General features: G+C 46.1%; 1 protein-coding gene across 3 annotated transcripts in view; it reads right to left on the bottom strand.

Annotated features, from left to right (window-relative positions):
* The window catches only part of ARID1A (AT-rich interaction domain 1A), a 60,622-nt gene that overhangs the window by 21,875 nt on the left and 18,378 nt on the right, over positions 1 to 20,369 (bottom strand). For all 3 annotated transcript variants that reach the window (XM_074562823.1, XM_074562824.1, XM_074562825.1), the window contains exons 2-4: positions 15,207 to 15,419; positions 14,018 to 14,479; positions 12,892 to 13,005 (exon numbers count right to left, since the gene is read on the bottom strand). In XM_074562823.1, the coding sequence (XP_074418924.1) occupies positions 12,892 to 13,005; positions 14,018 to 14,479; positions 15,207 to 15,419 (789 nt within the window). The remainder of the gene's footprint in view (positions 1 to 12,891; positions 13,006 to 14,017; positions 14,480 to 15,206; positions 15,420 to 20,369) is intronic.

Genomic DNA, 20,369 nt, shown 5'->3' with positions numbered 1-20,369 from the left:
CAGGAATATGAGTGACACGCTTCTCTGAGAGGCAGAAGAGAAGGTTTGCCTCCAGGATCTGAGGTCACTGTCTGCTACGTGGTAGGAGCAATATTCATACAAGAACCGGGCCGACTAAGAGGATATGACTTGGTAATGCCAGGCATGAAAATATCTGCAAGACATAAAACGAAGCAATGTTAAAAGCTGTTTGAAAATTAACTCCTAGGTAACTAGATAACAGTCTTTAAAGCTGATGTCTTCAGCCTTGCCTATGCATCAAAGCTTAACCTAAGTACTGCAAGTCATTTAAAAACATTCAGTTTTAATTAAGCAGGTTAATACAAGGGTTGCTTTAGACATGCGAGCGAGGGCCCCTCTGCATTGCTAGCATACCATCACAGACCTCACATATAGGAAACGCAGGCCGCCTAGTTACAAGGCTGTGGATCAGACTCCGAAGATCGTCAGCTTAAGCAAGTTAAAAGTGAATTACATGTCAACCTTTCTTGGATGTTAGGATGGGAACTGAAACAGGACCATAAAAATCAAGTAACTCATAAAGTGACTTGCACCTCTAAAGATCTGTAAGTTTTATGAATTCCAACAATAAAGTCATTTCCCAGGGAAGAAACGCTCTGCCAGCACAGCAGCAGTTTCTGAGGGTGTTATTCAGCAGGACGAAGTTTCTCAGAAGGGAAACTCCTGCAAGGGGAAGGAGGGAAGCGGGGACTGGAACGCCCAAGTGCAAGCAGCTAATCAGTAAGGAGCTGTTTTCCACCTATCAAGTTATTTTCTCAGGATGCCAACCATCAAAGCACAGAGTGTTGGGGTTTTTTAACTAAAGGACACCCTCCAGCTCTGATATCCCGCTTACTTGAGTGCACCACAAAGTAGGGGAAAAAGAAATCTCTCAATCGCTCCACAGACTGTTTTAAGGACGGCCGTAGCAGAGAAGCTTTTAAAAAAAGAAAACCTCATTGAAATAATGGAGACCTGCTGCCGTCAGTGGGTTCTGGATGAAGCCCAAGAGGAGAGGGCCAGGGAGGTTGTATTTGCCTCCCACGGAGCATCAGGAGGAGACCTGGAAAGACGGAGCAGCACCAGGAGAAGGGCTCTCCTCTTCCCTCCTCCCGCGAGCCGCAGCCAGTCGAGCCCAGACAGGAGGTGAGGCTCGACAGCAGTAACTCTGCCAACTTGAAGGAAACGTCAGGGTCTGGAGAATTTCCTCACGTGTTTCCAATGTGTTTTTTATGCATTTTATTGCTCATCTGCCATGCAGATCAAAAACGCTGGAGGGATTCCAACTATTTCACACAGAATCTCACACTCCAGGCTGGCTGCAGCCCCAAAGCCTGAGTTTCTTCACTTGAAATACTGCCCAGTGTTATTTTGGGATGTGACCTGATAGCGGAAGCCCACGGGGACCCTGAAACGATAACTGTTCCAGCTGCGATTGGTTGCCCAGCCCTCGCCGATGCCAGCATGGGTTTGTCAGTACTGCTGACAAACAAGGACTCAGCAGCTAACACCTTCTTTTCACACCACAACAAAACCATGCCTGAAATCACACAATCTGGTACCCAAAGGAGGGGGCAGGGGAGTTCATCTATCTCAGGGAAAGGGTTGCAAGTCCTGGCATGACCAACACAAGGGAGCCGGTGAGTTTATGCTGGAAACAGCAAGGTTTCTTTTATATGAAAAAAAGGAACCACCATTTCACTATCTGATACGAGCTCATTTGTTAAACAAACATAAAGATGAAACAACAAGAAATACTTAAGATCAAGGTAACAAAACCCCAGAGGAAAAGAGATCCAAGGCTCCGCTCTGGCCCATCCCACGGATCTGGAAGAGCAGGAAGACTGACCAGAAAGCAAATTGATCTCCTCGCTGGGGACTGCAGCCTTCCTTTAGACTCCCCTGCCCAGCCCCAGCTTAAGTGCATATGAAAAGCGTGGGGGAAGAGGGAAGGCGCGCAGTCAGGCTGTAATGATCGTAGGCACTATCAGATCACTAGATAGCACTCAAGGAAATTATGAGCCAGAGACGAGCATGTGGTGGAGCTTATAAATTCTGTAAGGCCAGTTGTTTCCATAAAGATGCTTACAAGCAAGACCAGAGAACAACGGCTAAATTTATTCCCCGATTCTTTCTGAAAGGGAAAAAGTCTCTTCATTGCTTCTGACTAATTGAAATACCTACTTTCTATTACAATCTCATTTTCTCTGCAGTTTCTTTTCCACTCATTCAAGAACTATCAACACTTAAAAATCACAAGCTTGTCCTTTCCTTCCCTTTTTATTTCCACACCCAAAATACCTCAATCCTCTCTATCACAAAAATTACACAGCTGACTGGCAAGCTTAGGATCTCCCTGCTATTTCGGGGAAATGGATAGACTCGTTCCTCCTTCTACAGTACAGGCAACGGAATCTTGCATCTTATGCTTCACAAAGCACTCTATCTCCTAACACAAAGCGGCCCGGAGACCTCACCGTGCTCCATTTACACCAGACTTAACAGATTCACATCACATCCAAGGAGACACTTTGCAAAGCTGACTTGAGATTTCCCCAGATGTGAGGGAAGGGTCTGGGGAGGGCTCTACAGCCCTGCCACCACCCTCCTGCCTACTGTCTGCCTCTTCCAGACCGCTTCCCCAGGAGAAACCAGAAGTTGGAGCTGGGGAACACAACTTCAGCTACAGCAGAAATCCAGTTGGTACTTTTCATATGGAGAGAGTTGTAATCTACTGCTGTCTCCAAAGTTTTTTCTTGCCGACAAATCAGAGTCAGAAGGGAGTTTTTCAGTCTCCGAGCTGGTCCAGCTCACTGGAGGCCCACTGGAAAGGGCTCACGCTCCTGCAAGCTCTGCATCACCGTCAGCTCAATTTCAACTGCCACGCTCTAAAATCCTGACAAAATCCATCAGCATGTCCCACCACAAACACGAAACCTACTGAGCACTGGCTTTTAGGGTTTAGTAGGCAGCCGCAGGCTCGCTGAACACCCTGGGTGAAAACGTGAAGACCTACCATCGCCATGAGAAGGAAAGTGAACTATTCCAAAGACAAAGCAGATTTCCAAGTCCTGTCCTATCCCCAAAAATATAAAAGTTTCACCAGGGAAGGCCACCATTCGTCTCATTCTGCTCTTCTACCATTGGTTATTGTGCAGAAGCTAATGAGTGCATCTTTACAGCACCAAAAGCACCTTCTAAACGATCATCGTTCTTGGTGCGTGTATGGGCTGGACAAGAGACAGAGGGGAGGAAGAGGAAGGATGCGTGCAGGATGTCTCTCCAATAAAACCTCTTGCTGCATCTAGAACATTTCTGGAATTTAAAGTGAAGTGAAAGACCCTGTTAACCCTCTGTTCCCATGCACTCCGTACCCTGTCATACTTTCGGAGGAGTCGGGTAGAAACCAAAAATACATATTTTAAAGCTGACGGTTTACCTGTTATTGATTTTGTGTTTATACATGTGCGGGAAGCATGTTCAGCCACATTCCCAAGCTACCCAACATGACTAAAGACTAATCAAACACAAGCAAAGCCTAGCAACACAAGCTGGTGTCCCCTTGACCAAAACCAGCTTGCCTCCACGTAGGCTCTTACCTCTTATTCTCCAAGGTGTTGAAAAGTTTGCTTTTAGTTTAACAGGGAAAGAAGACTTTCTCCTGACATAAGAAATAGGGAATGCCCAGAGGGAAGATCGCTGCCATAGTAGCACGAGCTGCACAGTACACCTGTGCTTTATGAAAGCTTTTTAAATTCATGGCCTTGCCTCTTCCTCTTATACACCACTTCAAAATGGGACAAGATCAGCAATCAGAAGGAACAAAGGGATTTAATTATTCAATGAAATCACTGGGTTTGGCCCCTCAGAGACATCCCTGGAAGCTCAGCCTCAGATCTGAGCAAGGACCACGTGTGAGCAACTAGAAACTAGCCAGTTCTCGGGTTCTGCAGCAAGCTCTGTTGGAGAAAAACCCAAGATCCTGGTTATAAAACCAAGCACGCATAAAAACATTTCAGTCCCATTACGTGCCACTTACTCACCCAAGCAGCCCTTAGGTAAAGGAAATAGGTCCTAGACTTTTACTACTTCAAGGGAAAAACACCTCCCCACTAAAACAAATATCAGGAAGGTAACGCTACCAAGGCTTCAGCCTCTGCTAGATGGAGTCCATATTCCCTTCCCTTACGAGGAGTTTAAGCTCCTCTCAGGTATCAGCGCTGACAATTACAAACCTAAGATGGGGACTAGAACATGCAAGAGAAGATTCGTGCAGTTTCCTTGCTCAAAAAAGAAGCTGAAAAGCTCATTCTTCCAGCCTGGCTTTAGACACACTGGAAGAAGCTGCTGGCTCTAGCTGCACTGCAGGAAAAAGAGCATTTGGAAAGGAGGCTGTCAGGAGGAGGGGCTCAGTGTCACACAAGAAATCTTACTCTGATTGCAAAAATAAGCTGCTCTAATCCACCTCAGTAAATCTAGGTGAGTCTGGTCGTTTGGCAGAAAGCAGGTACAAAATAAAAAAGGGAGGACGACAGACGGAAGTGCTGCTGGCTTTACTACATTCCTGCAACGGGAGACCTTGCAAAACAGCCAGCTCTGCTACCGCAGCAGCCATTGATTTTTCAGAGGTCGATACTCCACTCCCACAGATCTACTCGGCAGGAGCTTTAATCACATCTACTGCTCCCACCCTGTGCCACCCCTCCTTCTCTCCCCCCTCCAAATAAAATTTAAAAAAAAAAAAAAAAAAAAAAAGGGCAGGGGGGGCGGGGGCAGACTTTCCTCCCCCCTCCAAACACTGAGCAGACTAACAAATTTCATATCCTCGGTCTTTGGAGAGGAGAGATTCAAAAGCTGTAGCTGCAGCGCCAAGTATAGAAGGAGTAACGCGATTCATCCACAGAACAAGATGTCGCTGAAGGGAAAACCCAGCGTGCGGAAGGGCAGACATTCCCACTCGGGGAGCGCTGGGTGCTGAGCTCTTCCGCAGGACCCTGGGAAACGCAGCAGCAAAACTCTCCAGAAAAGAGTTTCCATTTAACCCTTGGAAAGCCGCTCAGCTTGTAGAAAGTAGTCCAGGTTTTACCTAAACATTGTCACAACATAAAGTATTCCAACAGCAGCGGTAAACGCTGAAGTTTTGCTTGACGGAGTAGCGTCACTTTGGCTAACGCAGGAGGTGGCCTGGCCACCCAGCAGCAGCATTGCCAAATGGAAGGATAAAATCTCCGGCTTCAACAGTGACCCTAAAACAAGTTGCAGGAAAGAAGAAGGAGCCCATGGAGGACCCCAGGACACAACGAGCAGCAACGTGGCAGCAGCATCTGAGGATGCTCTCAGCGACATTGGTTTTTTGGAGGGTTTTGGGGATGCAGGAGGAGTGAGACCCACAAATCAATCATATCAATCGAAAGGCCGGTCTGACACCAGGGAAGGAAAGTGCAAGTGAGAAAGTAGCACGGGTCTCAGATGGCAGACCACAACCCGTTTATTTAAAGAGCTTTTGGTTTTCTTCCAGAGGTTTTTAAGTATTTTACTTCAGTCTGAAGACAAACCCCAGATCATATAAAAAGCTAAATCACGTAAGAGGCAGGAAGCTACCCTCTCATTGCCAGCCGTAAGGATATTCCAATTCCCCAGCAGTGCTTCCTCTGGAAGGCACTTTCTAGTCTCCGATGTGTTCAATTTAGACTCCAAAGCATTTAGTCATCTCAGCACGTGATTATGCCACCATGCCAACCACACGAGTTAGGGTGGGCAAAGAAACGCAGCAAAGGCAGGAGTGTGAAATAATTTAAAAAAATTAAGAAGGCCCCTGTTCAGGCCAATACTTTGGATTTTAAGACAACTCAGCTTTTAGTATTGTTATTAGCCTCTTTGAAACAATTAAGAGTGACAGAATCAATTTCTGAAAAAGCAGAAGGAAGGAAGATTTTTTAGGAGAGAACAAGATTTCTAAGGCATCAGGTATTTCCAAGCCTGACAGATCTGGCGGCCCTCTGGATAGAAAAAGCAGCTGAAGAGACAGCTGAAAGCTGGCAGCTCCTTCCCAAAGTCCATCATAGGAGCCAGCGATGGAGCGACGAGGGGCTATGGCAGAGACCCTGACGCTGCCAGCTGGGGCATCTCTAGAGAAACCACTCGCAGTCGAGAACCCGTCCGCAATACCACACCCGCAGGCAGGTACCACTGATGTGGATGGGACAGAGAAACTGAAGGCACGTTTGGAAAGAATCAAGGAAATCCTCCTCTTGCCCTGGCTCAGAGCGTGCACGGGAAGAGGTAGCATAACCATGGAAACCTGGCCCGTGCCAGACGCTGACGTACGCCCGGTGCTACCCGCGGGGTCAGGGTGCCAGAACAGTCAATTCCTAGAGATGTCACTTCTTGTCATTTCAGGAAATTCAACTCTTTTTTTTTTTTTTTTTTTTTAAAAACAAAGGTTTCTATTTTCCTAGGTAAGACCTGATTCAAAATTATAATAAAAACCATAACACAATTCCTCCTCCAATTACCAGGATTTGTTTGAAATCACGGTGCAAAACTCGTAGCCATAAGGGTGCAGGCACAAGCCCATCTGAGCGGTGTGGCTGAGCCTTGGGCCCCCGCCGTGCCCTGCATTTGAGCCCCACGTGGAAACAGTTTTCTCCACGGCATTTATGATCGTGCACGCCTCGGAGACAAGTCCATCCAGCACGCCAAAACAGGAAAACGATTCCTGTAGACGGAAAGCTCAGGTGTGGCAGCATTTAAAACGCATGCAGCGCTGTCAGCCAAAGTTAAACACCTTAATTTATCCCAGCGACTGCTCCACGCAGCAGCTGAAGGTCACGCCAGCCCTCCCTTGCACAGCGCGGAACCTCGTGCAGGGTTAAGTTTGGATGGAAAGGGAAGAGGATGAGGCTTGTATGTCCGACATCAGACTGACAAGAGGCTTCCGCACATTTTAAAGGCTCTCCAATGACACCACGTCAGCAGTAAAAAGGAAGTGAAAAACTGATTTCCCTGCCCTACAACTTCTTGAAAACGTGTTTAAAAACAGAGGGTCACCCGGCCTCAGCAGCGATGGTGCAAGGAGCGGCTCTGTATTTCCAGGCTGCGGCAGCACAGGGGATGCATGTGACAGAGCACAGACTATTGTTCAGCATCCAAGACCAGAACTGGTCATCCTACAGCAATTTCCTGATTAAACGTTGTCCCGCCTAGTCGCTCCGGCCAGAGCCCGTCCTCTCCCAAGCAAGCTGCCAGCCGTCCCTGCCGTCCCCCTCCACGCAGAGGTCTCCTCTTTCAGTCGGGTCCGTAACCGAAATCGCTCCTAAAAAAAACAAGAGACTGGGGGTTCGGGGAATCTGTGCGAGGCGTGCGGGCAGGAAGCAGAGCCGAGCAGCTCGAGACCAGAATAGAAACAGGAAACCAGCCCGGCATCGAGCACAGCGCAGCTCCGCTCCTGCGAAGCTGCATCGTCTCCCAAGGGACGCTTATTGCCGGCAAAGGGCTCCACACAGCCCGGATCGGGCCCGGCGATGCTCTGCGGGGTGGGGAGTTTCCTCCCCAGTAGCGGGAGGGATTAGCTCAGTTCGAACCCGGAGGAAGGGGTGGGAGGAGAGAAAATTGCCACATGGACAAATAGCTGAGCAACCCTGAGAAGCAGGTCACAGGCACCAAACATGTCACTGGAGTGGCTGGAAGATTAGGGTGGCTTTGTAAGCAGCACTCCATGCTGTCCACTATTAGCAAAAATTTAAAAAAAAAAAAAAAATTTAAAAAATTTTAAAAAATTAAAAGGCACAGCCTTCTCAAGAAACCGCACAGAAGCAAGGGCCACAATCACACACCAAGAAAAGCTCAGGCAGAGGAGCCTTGGTTAGGAAGGAAAAAAAAAAAAAAAAAAAAAAAACACAACACATTTTCAACTCCCTGTATTGCCAGAACTTGGGATAGAAACCTTCGTATCAGCATAAAGTGGAATGCACCAATCTCTCTGATACCAGTGTTTCAGGTATTGTGCTCCTCGAGGCAAGCCTGCGGGTGCTGCCGCGTTTATCTGCATATCCACTGGGATGCCCAAGCACCACAGCGTGCAACTGCCCCGCTTTGAAATGCATACATCGCTAATCCCTCTCTCAAGGCAAGCAATAAGACAAGCTCAAAAGGCCAAAGAGAAACCAAACAGAAGCAGGAAGTCCCATATGGAAAGGGGGGGGGGGGAAGAAAAAAGAGAGCCTGAAGTGACCAGTAAAATCAACCATAAAAGGTTCTTTTTCCCCTCCCCCAAAAGAAATTGTCAAAATGATTCATTTTGAACTCAGAGAATTTTTAAGAAAACGCTCATTTCCTGGCCTGCGCCTCCCTCCCCATCCACAGCAGCTTTGAGACAGTTTTTTTTCTGCATTTCAGCCTGTTGCATTGATTATTTCCAGGTCAGGGGACGCAGCTGACAGAGCTCAACTTTATTCCACTTCAAGCACCTACACAGCACAAGCTGAAATGACCACTTTGTAAGAATGAAAAATCCAAACGGTGCTTCCGTGACAACCTCCAGCATCCAAATTCAGAAACTACTTGACTTAAGAAAGGAAGAGGTAATCAAACACAGAAAAAAAACCCAGCCACAACTGCTGGGGATATTCACAGAACAGTTCTTTCTGCACAAGCCAAAACTCTGCAGCCTCGTTCCTCTCCCCTCCCCACAAAACCTAATTTTGCTAAATCCGTAGACCAGAATGCACATTCAGAAATTAATGGTGGATCAGGAATTTGGTTTCAGTTGGTTATATGCCTTTCTGCCATTGACAAGACACTTTTCAGGCCTGAAGTCAGAGAGGAACCAAAGTGAAACGCAACTGAATAAGCAAAACAGTTTTCCAATAGCGCAAAAACACTGAGATTAAACCCATTCCCACTCCACATCAAGACGAAAATAAGTTGTCCGGAACAGGGATGGGGTTCCTCCTTCAGGCTATGCAGTACACTGACCAAAACAAACTAAGGACATTCTGGGGTGGGAATTCTGAAACTTCCCCACTTTGCTTCATTATGTATTCACTACCACAAAAACTCAAACACAACCTTGCCATTCCAGGACCTCGCCAGTATCCGTCCTCCTGGTTTGGCCAGAAGTCCCACCCTGTGGAGAATCCTTCCTATCGAAGCACTGCTGAAAACACCACCTCTCACAAAAGTTTTGGTTTCCACAGATGGGAAAGCTTCGCTGCAGAAATCCCAGAAGATCCAGTGAAAAGCCAATACAGCCAGTATATACTGGTATCAAATCAGTTTTGCTTCATAAACGGCTTTTAGGGCTGACCTGGAAGTCCTAACAGCACAGCTATCAGCTTCTGTAGTTGGGAAGGTCTAAACAGCCTGATGCAGCAACCGCTGTCTGGATGTCTTTGCTCCTCATCCATCTCAAAGACATCAGGAACTTGCGCTCTGCTCCTTCAAGGCAGCCCGTAAGACAGAGACTGGGGCAAGACAACAATCTGCTGCGTGTTTCAGAATGAGATACAAAATTCCTCCCAACAAACCTAAAACTCCAGAGAACTTTGCAGTCAAACACATTTATAATCCAAACCCAAAGGGATGTCCTAGCACCCTATTTGCTTCCCCTGCACTTGCTACCAGCACCTTCCATGCCTAAGCAGAAGGTAATTAATAGCCGAACACTGTAAATTTGTGACTCCTACAGACTCTCAATCCAAGCCTCAAAAGGTAAAGACACCAAATAAACCGGATACAACCTGCCAGGAAGAATTTTTTTGCTAAGGAGAAGAGACTAGGGAATCTCCTGGGAGAAACAGATTTATACTGAGGATTACTATTCCTCTATTACACCCAGACACAAAAGAGTACACTTCACTTCTCCCATACACAATAGCAATCTAAGTTTAGTTTAGCTGCAATCCTGACAGGGACTCCCTAGGGAAGCAGCAAATTCATCAGAGAAATTGTTCACCTAGCCTGCCACAGGAAAACAGCACCAGCCAGGACACTCGCGTGGATGCATTACTCTCTAAATGGCACCAGTGAGATCCAGTCAGCAGCAGCATTCTCCCCCACAATACAGCAAGAATAATCTTTAGAACGGGAACAACAAACCAGGAAATACTGAAGCTAGAACAGCCTGTAACACAAGCAGAAATGGAAGACCAGACATTTTGCTACTTGCTGATGAGCAGACAAAGCATTAGAGAAATCAGTAATTTGACTCTTCTGCTGTTAAATGTCTGAATACGGGAACGTCATCAGGAAAAAGTTTAGTTAGTGACACAAAAATCATTATCAAGAAGAGCTCTTGAAGACCCTCACCCAGAAGGATCAGCCTGACATTTCTCAGGCGGATCCTAACAAAGCCACCAAGAGCTCACAGGAGTTGAAGAACTTGACAATGTCACCATCCAGGAGATCACCACCTCCTGAAACGGTGATGGGATCAGCTAAGGAACACTCCCCCCTTTATTACTTAAAATTCCAACGCTAATGTTGACGTACAACATTGGTATGTAAAGGCCAAAGACTCATAAAGGCACTGGGTACATAAATTTAACACTTCGTAAGCACCTAAAAAGCAGCAACCTCCTTTTCCTGCTGGAGCTGATCTATGTTTAATCAAAGGTGATGCATGGCACGATTTGCCCCAATTCCAAGATACCCAGTGAGCCATTCCACAGCGCCCACTGAGGCTTGGAAAAGGGCTCAGAACTCCACAAAAAATTAAAAGCCCATAAACTAACTATGCTTCTGTAAGTCATACATAATGGCAAAACAGGGATCCAGGAATCCTCCCGAGTAGGATAAAACTTTCTAAAACAGACAGACTAAGCAATATAAGGAAGATAAAAAGAAATTGATAGCACCCTTCCACATAGCTCTTTTGTTTCTAAGCATCCCCAGGCCAAACTTTGTGCAAGAGATTGATCACCGAAATAGAGCATTGGCTTCCACACACCTCTGAGGTCCTCCCTTTACGCCATTCCACAGCATCACCGTGTGCTGCATTTCTCAATTTACAGACAGGGGTGCTGGTCTTGTCCTACAAAATCCTAACAAGACGACGAGGAATTACGAAACGCACAAGAATAAGGGTGAGTTTCTGCAAGGGGTCTCCTTTTTTTTTTAATTTTTGCTTACCCAAAATTACACCAGAGCTGGGTAAGCTAAAGACTGCTTGACTTCCTAAATGCAAATTAATTGGGGATAAAGTCAAGAAAACAAGATGACTACAAAGTCTGTTTAAAACAGAAGCAAGCTTTACAGCTGGCCAATTCTAAAAGCTGGACCTATTTTTTGCACCCTGGATTTCTCTTCATCAAACCTCTAAAGCACATTGTCAGAAACTGGTGGACATTTAGAACTTTTAAACTGGATCAAATTCCCTGGTTTCTAGGTTCCTTCACTCTTCCAGCAGAGATGCGTATCTTTTCTTAAACTGCTTGGGAAAAAGGAAAACTTGAAAGGGGCCAAATACATTTAACCACAAGGTATAAAACAAACTCCCACTTGGTGCTGAGAAGGAGCCACTTCTGCTAAGCAGAGCAACTAATGCCTATAATCTGAGTCAGAGGGCGCTGATTGGTAGGATTCATGAAGGCTCTATCAACAATGCCACTGAACAGGACTTCCCACCGTTCGGAGCTAGAGCAATTTCTTCAATTACTTCAGTGGCTTCACTTTTCCTACGCTCTTCGCCAGACGATGGGTCACATGGAAGAACTTGTGGAGAGGCAGAGTGGAAAGAAACATGCTATTTAAAAGGATTTTTTCCCCAGGCCTCAGAACAAATTAAATCTTTGTAATGGGGGTCCAAAAGGAAAAAAAAAAAAAGGAAAAAAAAAAGGAAAAGAAAGAAAAAAGAAACAACCCACAACTACTCCCATTAGGTGGTCAGAACTAGAATCACTTTGTATTTTGGGTGACAATTTGTACCCACAATCCAAAGGAATTATTTCAAGGGGCTCACAACAAAGCCCTTCTCATTGCTGAGAGCAAAAAATAACTTTGCTGTATACACAGCTCGCTCTCCTCTGACCAATCCAACTGCAGCTTAGAAAACTGATTTAGCCAGTGGCTAAATAAAAAAATAAAAGCTCACTCACTTCCTACTGGTTACTATGAAAGTAACCAGCAAAATCAGAACTCGGCAGCTCAAAACTCTTCCTCCACGTCAGAGGCACAGACCCAACTTGTGCAAAATAATCTAAACTTTTAACCCTTCTCCATTTTCTTGATGAAGTTTTAACCCACAGTTAAACTACTGTGGTCCAAAATGTACTGCAATACTCGGCACTAATCTCATACCCAACTGTTCACTGTACATACAGCAAGCAGATTTAGAATGCAAAAGAAAATATAATTCCCCATCTGTCAAGGAAGGAGCTATCTGTGACTGATCTTCCTCACTCCAGGTACTAATAAACTTGTCTTTTTCACCAACTGTTCAGTCAGATTGGCCCAAAGGGGCTTAAATCAGCAGTATGAGGATCCAGTGACACAGGAAAGGGAACCGCGCTGCAGGTCTGCTACCTGCCATTGCAACAGCAGGCTGAAGGAACAAGAAAATAAAATAAAAATGAGGCGCCTTCCCCTGAAGGTCAGGGTCTACTCTAACAGCAGCCAGGTATTTCAGACGCTGCAAATGGAAAGCTCAAAGAAAAATCTTTTAGCTAGAATATGCAGACCAGAGTATCTAGGGTTAAACTTTACTCTCAAATCCATTACTTTTGTAAATTACATTTAATCTCCAGTGGGAAGCCAGAAGCTAATGACTTAGTAAAAAGCACCGGCAGCCTCCATCATTCCCATTTCCACGTGGAATACTACCAGTGCTAATTTATCCTGCTGTGCTTCTGATTGCCCTCGCCCCATTCACTTCTAGATCAGCTCACCACTCACCGGCAGGCTAGAAGGTCTGGACTGAAGGTTCAAGTTCATATCTTCTTGCCCTTTACTGGAAGCCATTGAGGGAGCAGATGATGCCTGGGACCCAAACGAGTCTTGAGATAACTCCTGAAACATCAAGAAAACACCAAAAAAAAAAAAACAAACCACAAATGGGAATAAAATAAAGGCTCTGCTGGAATCACTCTGGTATATTCTCACATTGTGGAAGAATTATGTACCCTCGGTGACACTTGCCCAAAACAGGAAATAAGACAGCAAAGAGTTCAAGCCAGCACGCTTACTGCTCCGAGCAAACACTGCCCGACTGCTATGGAGGGTGCTGGGAGAAGAGGTCTAAAACACGACAAAATGGTAATTCTCCAGCTCTCCCTTATTACAGATCCTGAAGAACAGAGAGTGTCCTGGGAGACTGCCCACTTGGCTTCTTGCTCTTCTAACATCTTATGATAGCTCTAAGTACTTCATTACACAAACAAGGCAAGTCAATTAAAATCTTCAACTTTTTGAAAGCCAGCTTTGGTGCATCACAATTTTTGCTGAAAGTTCCCAGCTAGCTTTTCACATAACTATTAAAATACTATTAAGCCTTGCTGAAAATAAAAATAACTTATAAAAAAAAACCAAAACCTGCTAATCTGCTTCATGATTTTATATTCAATTCCATGTGTTTGCTGCTTTATTTCTCCTCCCTAAAGCCGAGTTTTACATTTAAGAGCAAACTCCTCCGTCACCATCTACGTGTCTCTCTGCAAACTGCGCTCCGCTATTGTGCTAAACCAAGTAGCTCTGGAGACCACCTGGAGAACTGCAGACCACAGCGCGAGAACCATGCCAGTACAAAATCCTTTAGACTGGTATTGCCCATGAGCAGCATTTACTTGACGCTAGTCTTCAAAACTGCAGTATTAGCGTGGCTTAGCCTGCTACCACCACAATATCTCTCTGTAAGAGATACAGATCTAGATACAACAGAGAAGGCAGCACATCTACTACTGTAACCATTCCAGCCAACTTGCTGATGGCGTAGTTCAACTGATTTTCATGCACAAAGAAAATGATTTGTGCAAGTTTCTTTAAAAAACACTTACAGAAGGAAACAAAGCAGGTGACAGCCTACCTGAGGAGGGGGGAAGCGTTGCTGGGAGTACGCAGACTGCTGCTGCTGCGGCTGTGACGGAGGGTATGAGGATGACTGCTGAGAAAGAGCCGCGGAAGCCGTCTGCTGAGTTTGTTGCTGCTGCTGGTAGGGCGACTGCGACTGCTGCTGGGAGTAGGGAGGCTGACTCTGTTGGTGTTGCTGGGCTGTGGACTGCTGCTGAGGATACGGAGTCGGGGACTGCTGATGGGGTGGCTGGGACTGCTGCTGCGAATAGGCAGGCTGCGATGTCTGAAGTTGTGGAGGTTGAGATTGGGGCTGTTGCTGCTGCTGATACGAAGGCTGAGAGTGAGGGGTCTGGGATGGAGGCTGCTGAGAATATGGAGGCTGCTGCTGTTGGGGATGAGGGCTTTGCTGGTTGTAATACGGAGTCTGGCTCTGCTGCCCATATGCACTGGGGCCCTGCTGTCCATAAGGAGGCATCTACAGAAGAAGAGGGTAGAGTTATGTCAGTTATGAAGGTATTTTACATACACACACAAAGTACGATTATGCTCAAAAAAAAAAAAGATTCAGAGGCCTGAGCAGAGCAGTTAACTGGGAACGTACCAACAATGCCACTACCTATGTAAGGGAAGCCTCCTAGACAATAGCAAAAGTCACTTGTCCATGACATTATTCTTGGCAGTAACAAAATTTTTATAGGCACCATAACCAAGTTTTTAGGGATCCCTATCTGACCACCCTTCAATGATAGCAACATCAAAAGGAAAGACTGCTTGCTCAAAAAAAAAAAAAAAAAAAAAGCACCCTTTAGGCACCCTTTTGAATCCTGCAAACAGTCCAGCAGAAGCCACTTGGATCGTGTAATGAACCAACACTGACCTGAAGTCATTTCTTCTGTAAAGAACCGTGTCCCTAACAAAACACAGCAGAAAGAATATCTTACTCCCCTCACTATTTATTTTTCCCTTGTTTGATTCACAGCTCTGCCGTTGCCTCTCTTGGAAGCAAGGATTCCAGAGGTCCTCATACATCATTCCCACCTGGATCCAGGTGTGGCGCAACACGTAGCCTAGAGAAATGCCGTTTTACCTAAACAACTGATTCCAACCCGGCTGAAGCTGGTCCCTTCAGAAGACACAGCACTTTGTTGCTCTTCTGCCTTCCCCTGCTGTAAACAGAGACCACAGAAGCTTGGGTGCTCTACCTGCTGTGCATATGAGATGCTGCCCATTGTACTTTGCGTCCTGCTTTGCATTCCCATGGGATATCTCTGAGGAGTTTGTGGCCCATACGGCTGTCCTGGATAGCCATGTCCTTGCTGTGGCCCCGCTTGAGGTCCCTGTTGTTGTGTGTAGGGGTTGTTTCCTCCATACGGCTGAGGCCTCATCTTCCCCATCTGATCCATTGGGCTTGAAGGCTGCAAAGCAAGTAGCGACACATGATGTACATCCAGCTACATATAGGAATCGTTCACAACTTCCAAAAACACCCAGAAGAAAACTTCAACAGGTTGGCGCAGAGAAGTAGAGGCTCATCCGCCTCTTCTCAGGTGCTAAACCCCACAGTTACATCCTGAATTACAGCAGGATTCCCGCTGCCCTTTCAAACCTACATACATTTCACAAAGAACAAACCCAATCAGAAGAAGCCATTTTACACTGACTTATCTCCTGTGGTCAGAGGACAGGAAAGAAGGGGGGAATGGATCATTAAGAAAGATGAACTACCAGTGTAAGTGGCTTTTCCCCATAGTAGGTAGTAGTTTAATGTCCAGATATTCCACAACAAGGTGAATTTAGGCTGAAAATTTAAATATTCACAAGAAACACTGCTTCCTTCACATATAACAAGGCCTCCCAAAACACTACAGGCTGTTAATTTACACTTACGCATTTCAATTAATCCATATTGATGGGCAGTGCTACTGATATTCACAGCGTTCAAAACTGCAGTTCCATTTTTGCATTTTTATTTTTTTAACATGTGCCTTGCGTCTGCTGCCTTTTGTAGAATAAAGGTTTCTAAATCAAATTTCTTTGGATGCACAAAAAAACCATCAGCCTTGAAAGGCAGGTCCCCAAGTTTTAGAGCAGACATGACGAGGCGAACAAATAAATGCAACTTTCCTAGGACTTCCTAACCTCTACTACCCCTGCCTGGAGCCAAGACGTAAGAACGGTCAATCAAATTTCCTGAAAATACTATAAACCTCAAAACGCAGCCTTTCTACCTCGGCAGCACTATTCCCACACTAAAGCAAGGGCTGTTTTGGCGTAGTGACCTTTAAATGAATCCCAGGCGCAGTCTTTAACCTCCATCACTCGGACTGAATAAGAATTGTTCACTGATCTCCTGATGACCTAACTAATACCAATTAGATGTTTTCCACCAGATCACCATGACAATGGACTCTCTATTACACCATTCCTTCCTGCAACTAGCCCTAGGGTGGTATTTGTACAGATCCACCCTCTCTTGCTGAGATCAGGTGCTTGAGGAGTGGCACTACAGGTCTGCACAAGCAAATATCGCACAAAGCCAGCTCCTGCTGGAAACCTGAAAGAATCCCGGAGACCCGAACAGTATTTCAGTTATGTCTGCAGAATCCACCCTCCTGGGGGTGGGGGGGGAAACAAAAAAAAAAGAAGTTCGTGCAGTATGCTACACTTCAGAAAATCCTACCCCAACAGCCAGCACAGCTTGAAGTCCCAACACGCAGACCCTGAGAACATTTGTTTGACCAGCTGTCTGCTACGTCTCGCCTGCCAGGCAAGCCACGCAGCGCCGAGCCCACGCCAAACACGGGTAAGGAAGGGCGCAACGGGGATTTAATGGTACTCTTGTGGGGCAACAGGAGCTGGGCCACGGGAGGGAATTTAATGGACTGACAGGAAAAGCACCCCGGTTTTAGTAATGGGGGTGCTACCCACCTCAACTGAAATCAGGCAAATGTGCACCAGTATGGCACAAATCAATTAAGAACCAGATCCAAGTCCCCTCCTCTGCTCCAGTTCAGCGCTGGCCACCCCTGCAAATACAGCAGGAAGCTGTCCACAGACATCCACGCGCACGGCACCAGTATGATTCTCTCTGTCGAGGCAGATTCGAGACGCCCTGCCACGCTCAGTTGTGATGGCTGTTTCCATTTTCCATCCATACTGATACTACAACAGTTCTGAAAAAGTTACGTTTTATGTTCAAGTTGTTGCAGATACTGCTGCTGAGGAGGAACACAGACGGGGGCTGCAGGACCTCAGAGGAGGGAGCCCGGAGAAGCCCTCAATCCCCGCACTCCCAAACAGCCGGACCCTGCGGACCACACCATGGGCTTTTCACCATGCTCTGAAAAGGAGATTCCATTTACCGGGTCAGAAAAAAACCGAGGTCTTTGATGTCTGGACTCTGAATCCTCAGAGCTACAGTGCCTCACCTCCCGAAAGGCAGCACCCATGTGGAGCTCTCATACACCCAAACGGATGCAAATTGTGTTTACATCTTTCAAGCAATTGTCCCTAACGCTCTCTGAGCCTTGCCTTGTGGGTATCACCTTAGATTACTGACATCTTTTCCCTCCCCACATTATCTTCTTTGGTATGCAAAACCAGTGCCACCAGGAGTGCTTCCCAGCTTTTGACCAGTCAAACCTCTCTTCCACCACCCCCCAAACACAGACCTCTCTTCTTCTTCTTCTACCCGGTTAAGTGCAACTTTGGGGTTACTGACTAAACATTTCAGCATCTTTTCCGTTTGTTACTTGCTTCCTTCTGGTTGTTACCTCACCTTCGCAACTCGCTAGCAAGGGCAGCTTCTCAAATACGTTCTTGTTTGGGGATTTTTTTATTTTTTTTTTTTTTTAAATATGCACACACCACATGCTGCCTCCTCTGCACAGATTTTCTTGTCTGTGGTCACCCACAGAGCTAACCATATCTTCAGGAAGGACAGAAACAAGGTGAAGATCCACTTTTCCCATGACTCCTACAGGAAGCACGACGACCGTTAAAAAACTTGAAGAAATACTTGGAACTGTTTATGCAGCCATAAAAAAAAAAAAAAAAAAAGAGAGAGAAAAGAAAAAACCCAAAACACAAAACCCAAACACATTTCCAGGATGTGACCAAGTCGTCACCTTGATTGCTCAGCGTAGGAGTACACGACGTGCTTCCAAACTGTGCTGCTTTGAACTGCCACTCTTCCACAAGGCCCTAGCGCACAGAGGATGCTAAAAACAAACATGAAGAGCATCACTCTAAATTACAGCCTTATAGATAAAATTCTATAAACAGAAGAAATGTAAACGCCAATTAATCTCTAATGAAGGAACATACACACACTCCTGACTCGCTGCAAACCAACAGGCTAACTCCGGCTCCCTGGGGCTGCCATGTACGTCTCAAATGCTGCAACGCATTGTTTGTTCCTTCAAAATCTGCCAGAAAAGACACACATCTCCTTCGCTGACAGCGCTTTAACCGCTCTCGTCTTCGCAGTGTTGCTCTGGCTCACAGAGCCTACGATCAGGCAGTCTGCTTGAATCCGCTACCTCAATCCTTGTAGGTAATTTAACTACACGTGCCTCAAAGAAAGACCAGCCCAAGTTGAAATGCAGTGAAGCACGGATCGACCCAAGAGCTCGTGCGAAGACTTTGGGGGGAGCGGAGGTGCTGCACGGCTCCTTTGTACACCCGTGTTACACGAGATGGGGAAGCCGGGAGGAAGCGACGCCTCTTCGCTTGCAAGAACACTTCAGGATAAATAAGGAAATACCAAACCCCCGACTGCAAAAGGCTGGAGATTCTTCTCTGGACTGATACATGGGAAATCCTTTCAATAGGAAACCACAGGAGTAGATTACTGTGATTACACTTCAAAAGCAAAGGCCCTGCCACAGAGAGACATAATTGAGAGAAAGCATCGCTCCTTGATCACTGAAGTCCAGACCCCCTGCTTACACCTCCTTGCATTCATAGAAATTGCTTCTATTCTCCCTTCAATCTCGCCATCTCTGCTGTTTTATAACACTGTTAAGTACCAAAACTTGGCAAAACGTACTCCTGCCACCAGTCAAAACTTTCAAAAGCAAAGTTGTTTGGTACGGCGTGTAATGAAAGGGACCATAAGCCAGTGCTCCAGAGAAACTGCTGAGCTTTCGAGAAAATTTAAGATATTTCTAGGCTAAGAGCTTCTAACAGCGAGCCCAAAGTGAGCTTAAATTGCTGAGTTCAAAAGCTCTCCAAATCAGTATGTGTAATGCAAAGGATGTCAGACCCCGAAAATGAACCTGCGCTGTGAAAACCAGCTATTCTTCAAAAGCAACGCCGGAGCTTTCCTTAAAAAAAAAAAAAAAAAAAAAAAAATGCTTCTAAGCACGCGAGAGGATTCCACAAACAATGCTTTTCAGTTTGACCGGTAGAAGAGAAATTTGGCCTCTTGAAAGAACAGTTTGGTTAAATTGGAGGGGACTTGCTTAATGGTCCCAGCAGGAAAACATGTAACGGGAAGAGGCAAATCCCACTTTGGAAGCAAGAGCCAAACTCTCCACAGCTGTATAGAAAAACGTAATTCCGACTTTGCCGATTACCTTATTACATATTTGTATTTTATTACGCCAGAGGAAGAAAGGGAAGGAGAGTCATTTACTGAACTCTCTGGTTTCAAATCAGCGTCATTCCATTATTGGCAAACATGGGTATTGGCCACAACTGGTTTCCTCAGCTGCCCCCAAAAAAACAGAAGGGCCAAAAAAATAATAAAAAAGCCCTAAGCTCTCACCTTGCATTTGAAATCTTTTCCTGACCAGATTTGTTGTCCGTTTTTGGTGATAAAAAATAATAAAAAGCATTACTGGCTGTTTAACCGAGAGAAGCCCTAATTGATTCCCACAGTAATTAACCTGCATTTTACCTCGGAGAGTGGTAGTTAAGGAAGTCGGCACTGCTATTTATAACTCATCTCAAATTGAGGGCAGACTGCCTAAAATCTAACACATCCCAGCTGTACTCCTGTTTGAACTGGGGCCAAGGGAATTTTTTAAAGCAATCTTGGCACTGAATGAATGACACCAACAGTACGAGCGCGCGTGTGGTTGTGTTGTGGTGACGTAGCAGTGGAGGTGGAAGGGGAAGGGGGGGCCGCACGCCGTAATCCCTCTCCCGAGCCCGCTCGCAGGCTCAGCCCCGGCCGGTACAACATGCCGGAGCCGCCCACCGAGAACCAAACACAGGAAACGGTCTTTTCCTGTGGAACGCCTTGAAGTGAGAAGCACATGGCTAATCTGCATAAAAGCAAAGCCACACCACTCCTGCCAGGAAGGTTAGTGCTTGTAATCTCTGGCCGTGGAGCTGGCTGCCTGCGAGGACTTGGACCG

The sequence above is a fragment of the Larus michahellis genome, chromosome 19 (assembly GCF_964199755.1).
Source record: "Larus michahellis chromosome 19, bLarMic1.1, whole genome shotgun sequence".
Taxonomy (NCBI): domain Eukaryota; kingdom Metazoa; phylum Chordata; class Aves; order Charadriiformes; family Laridae; genus Larus; species Larus michahellis.
Note: the sequence above shows the minus strand (reverse complement) of the source record. Positions and strands in the feature narration are given on the sequence as shown.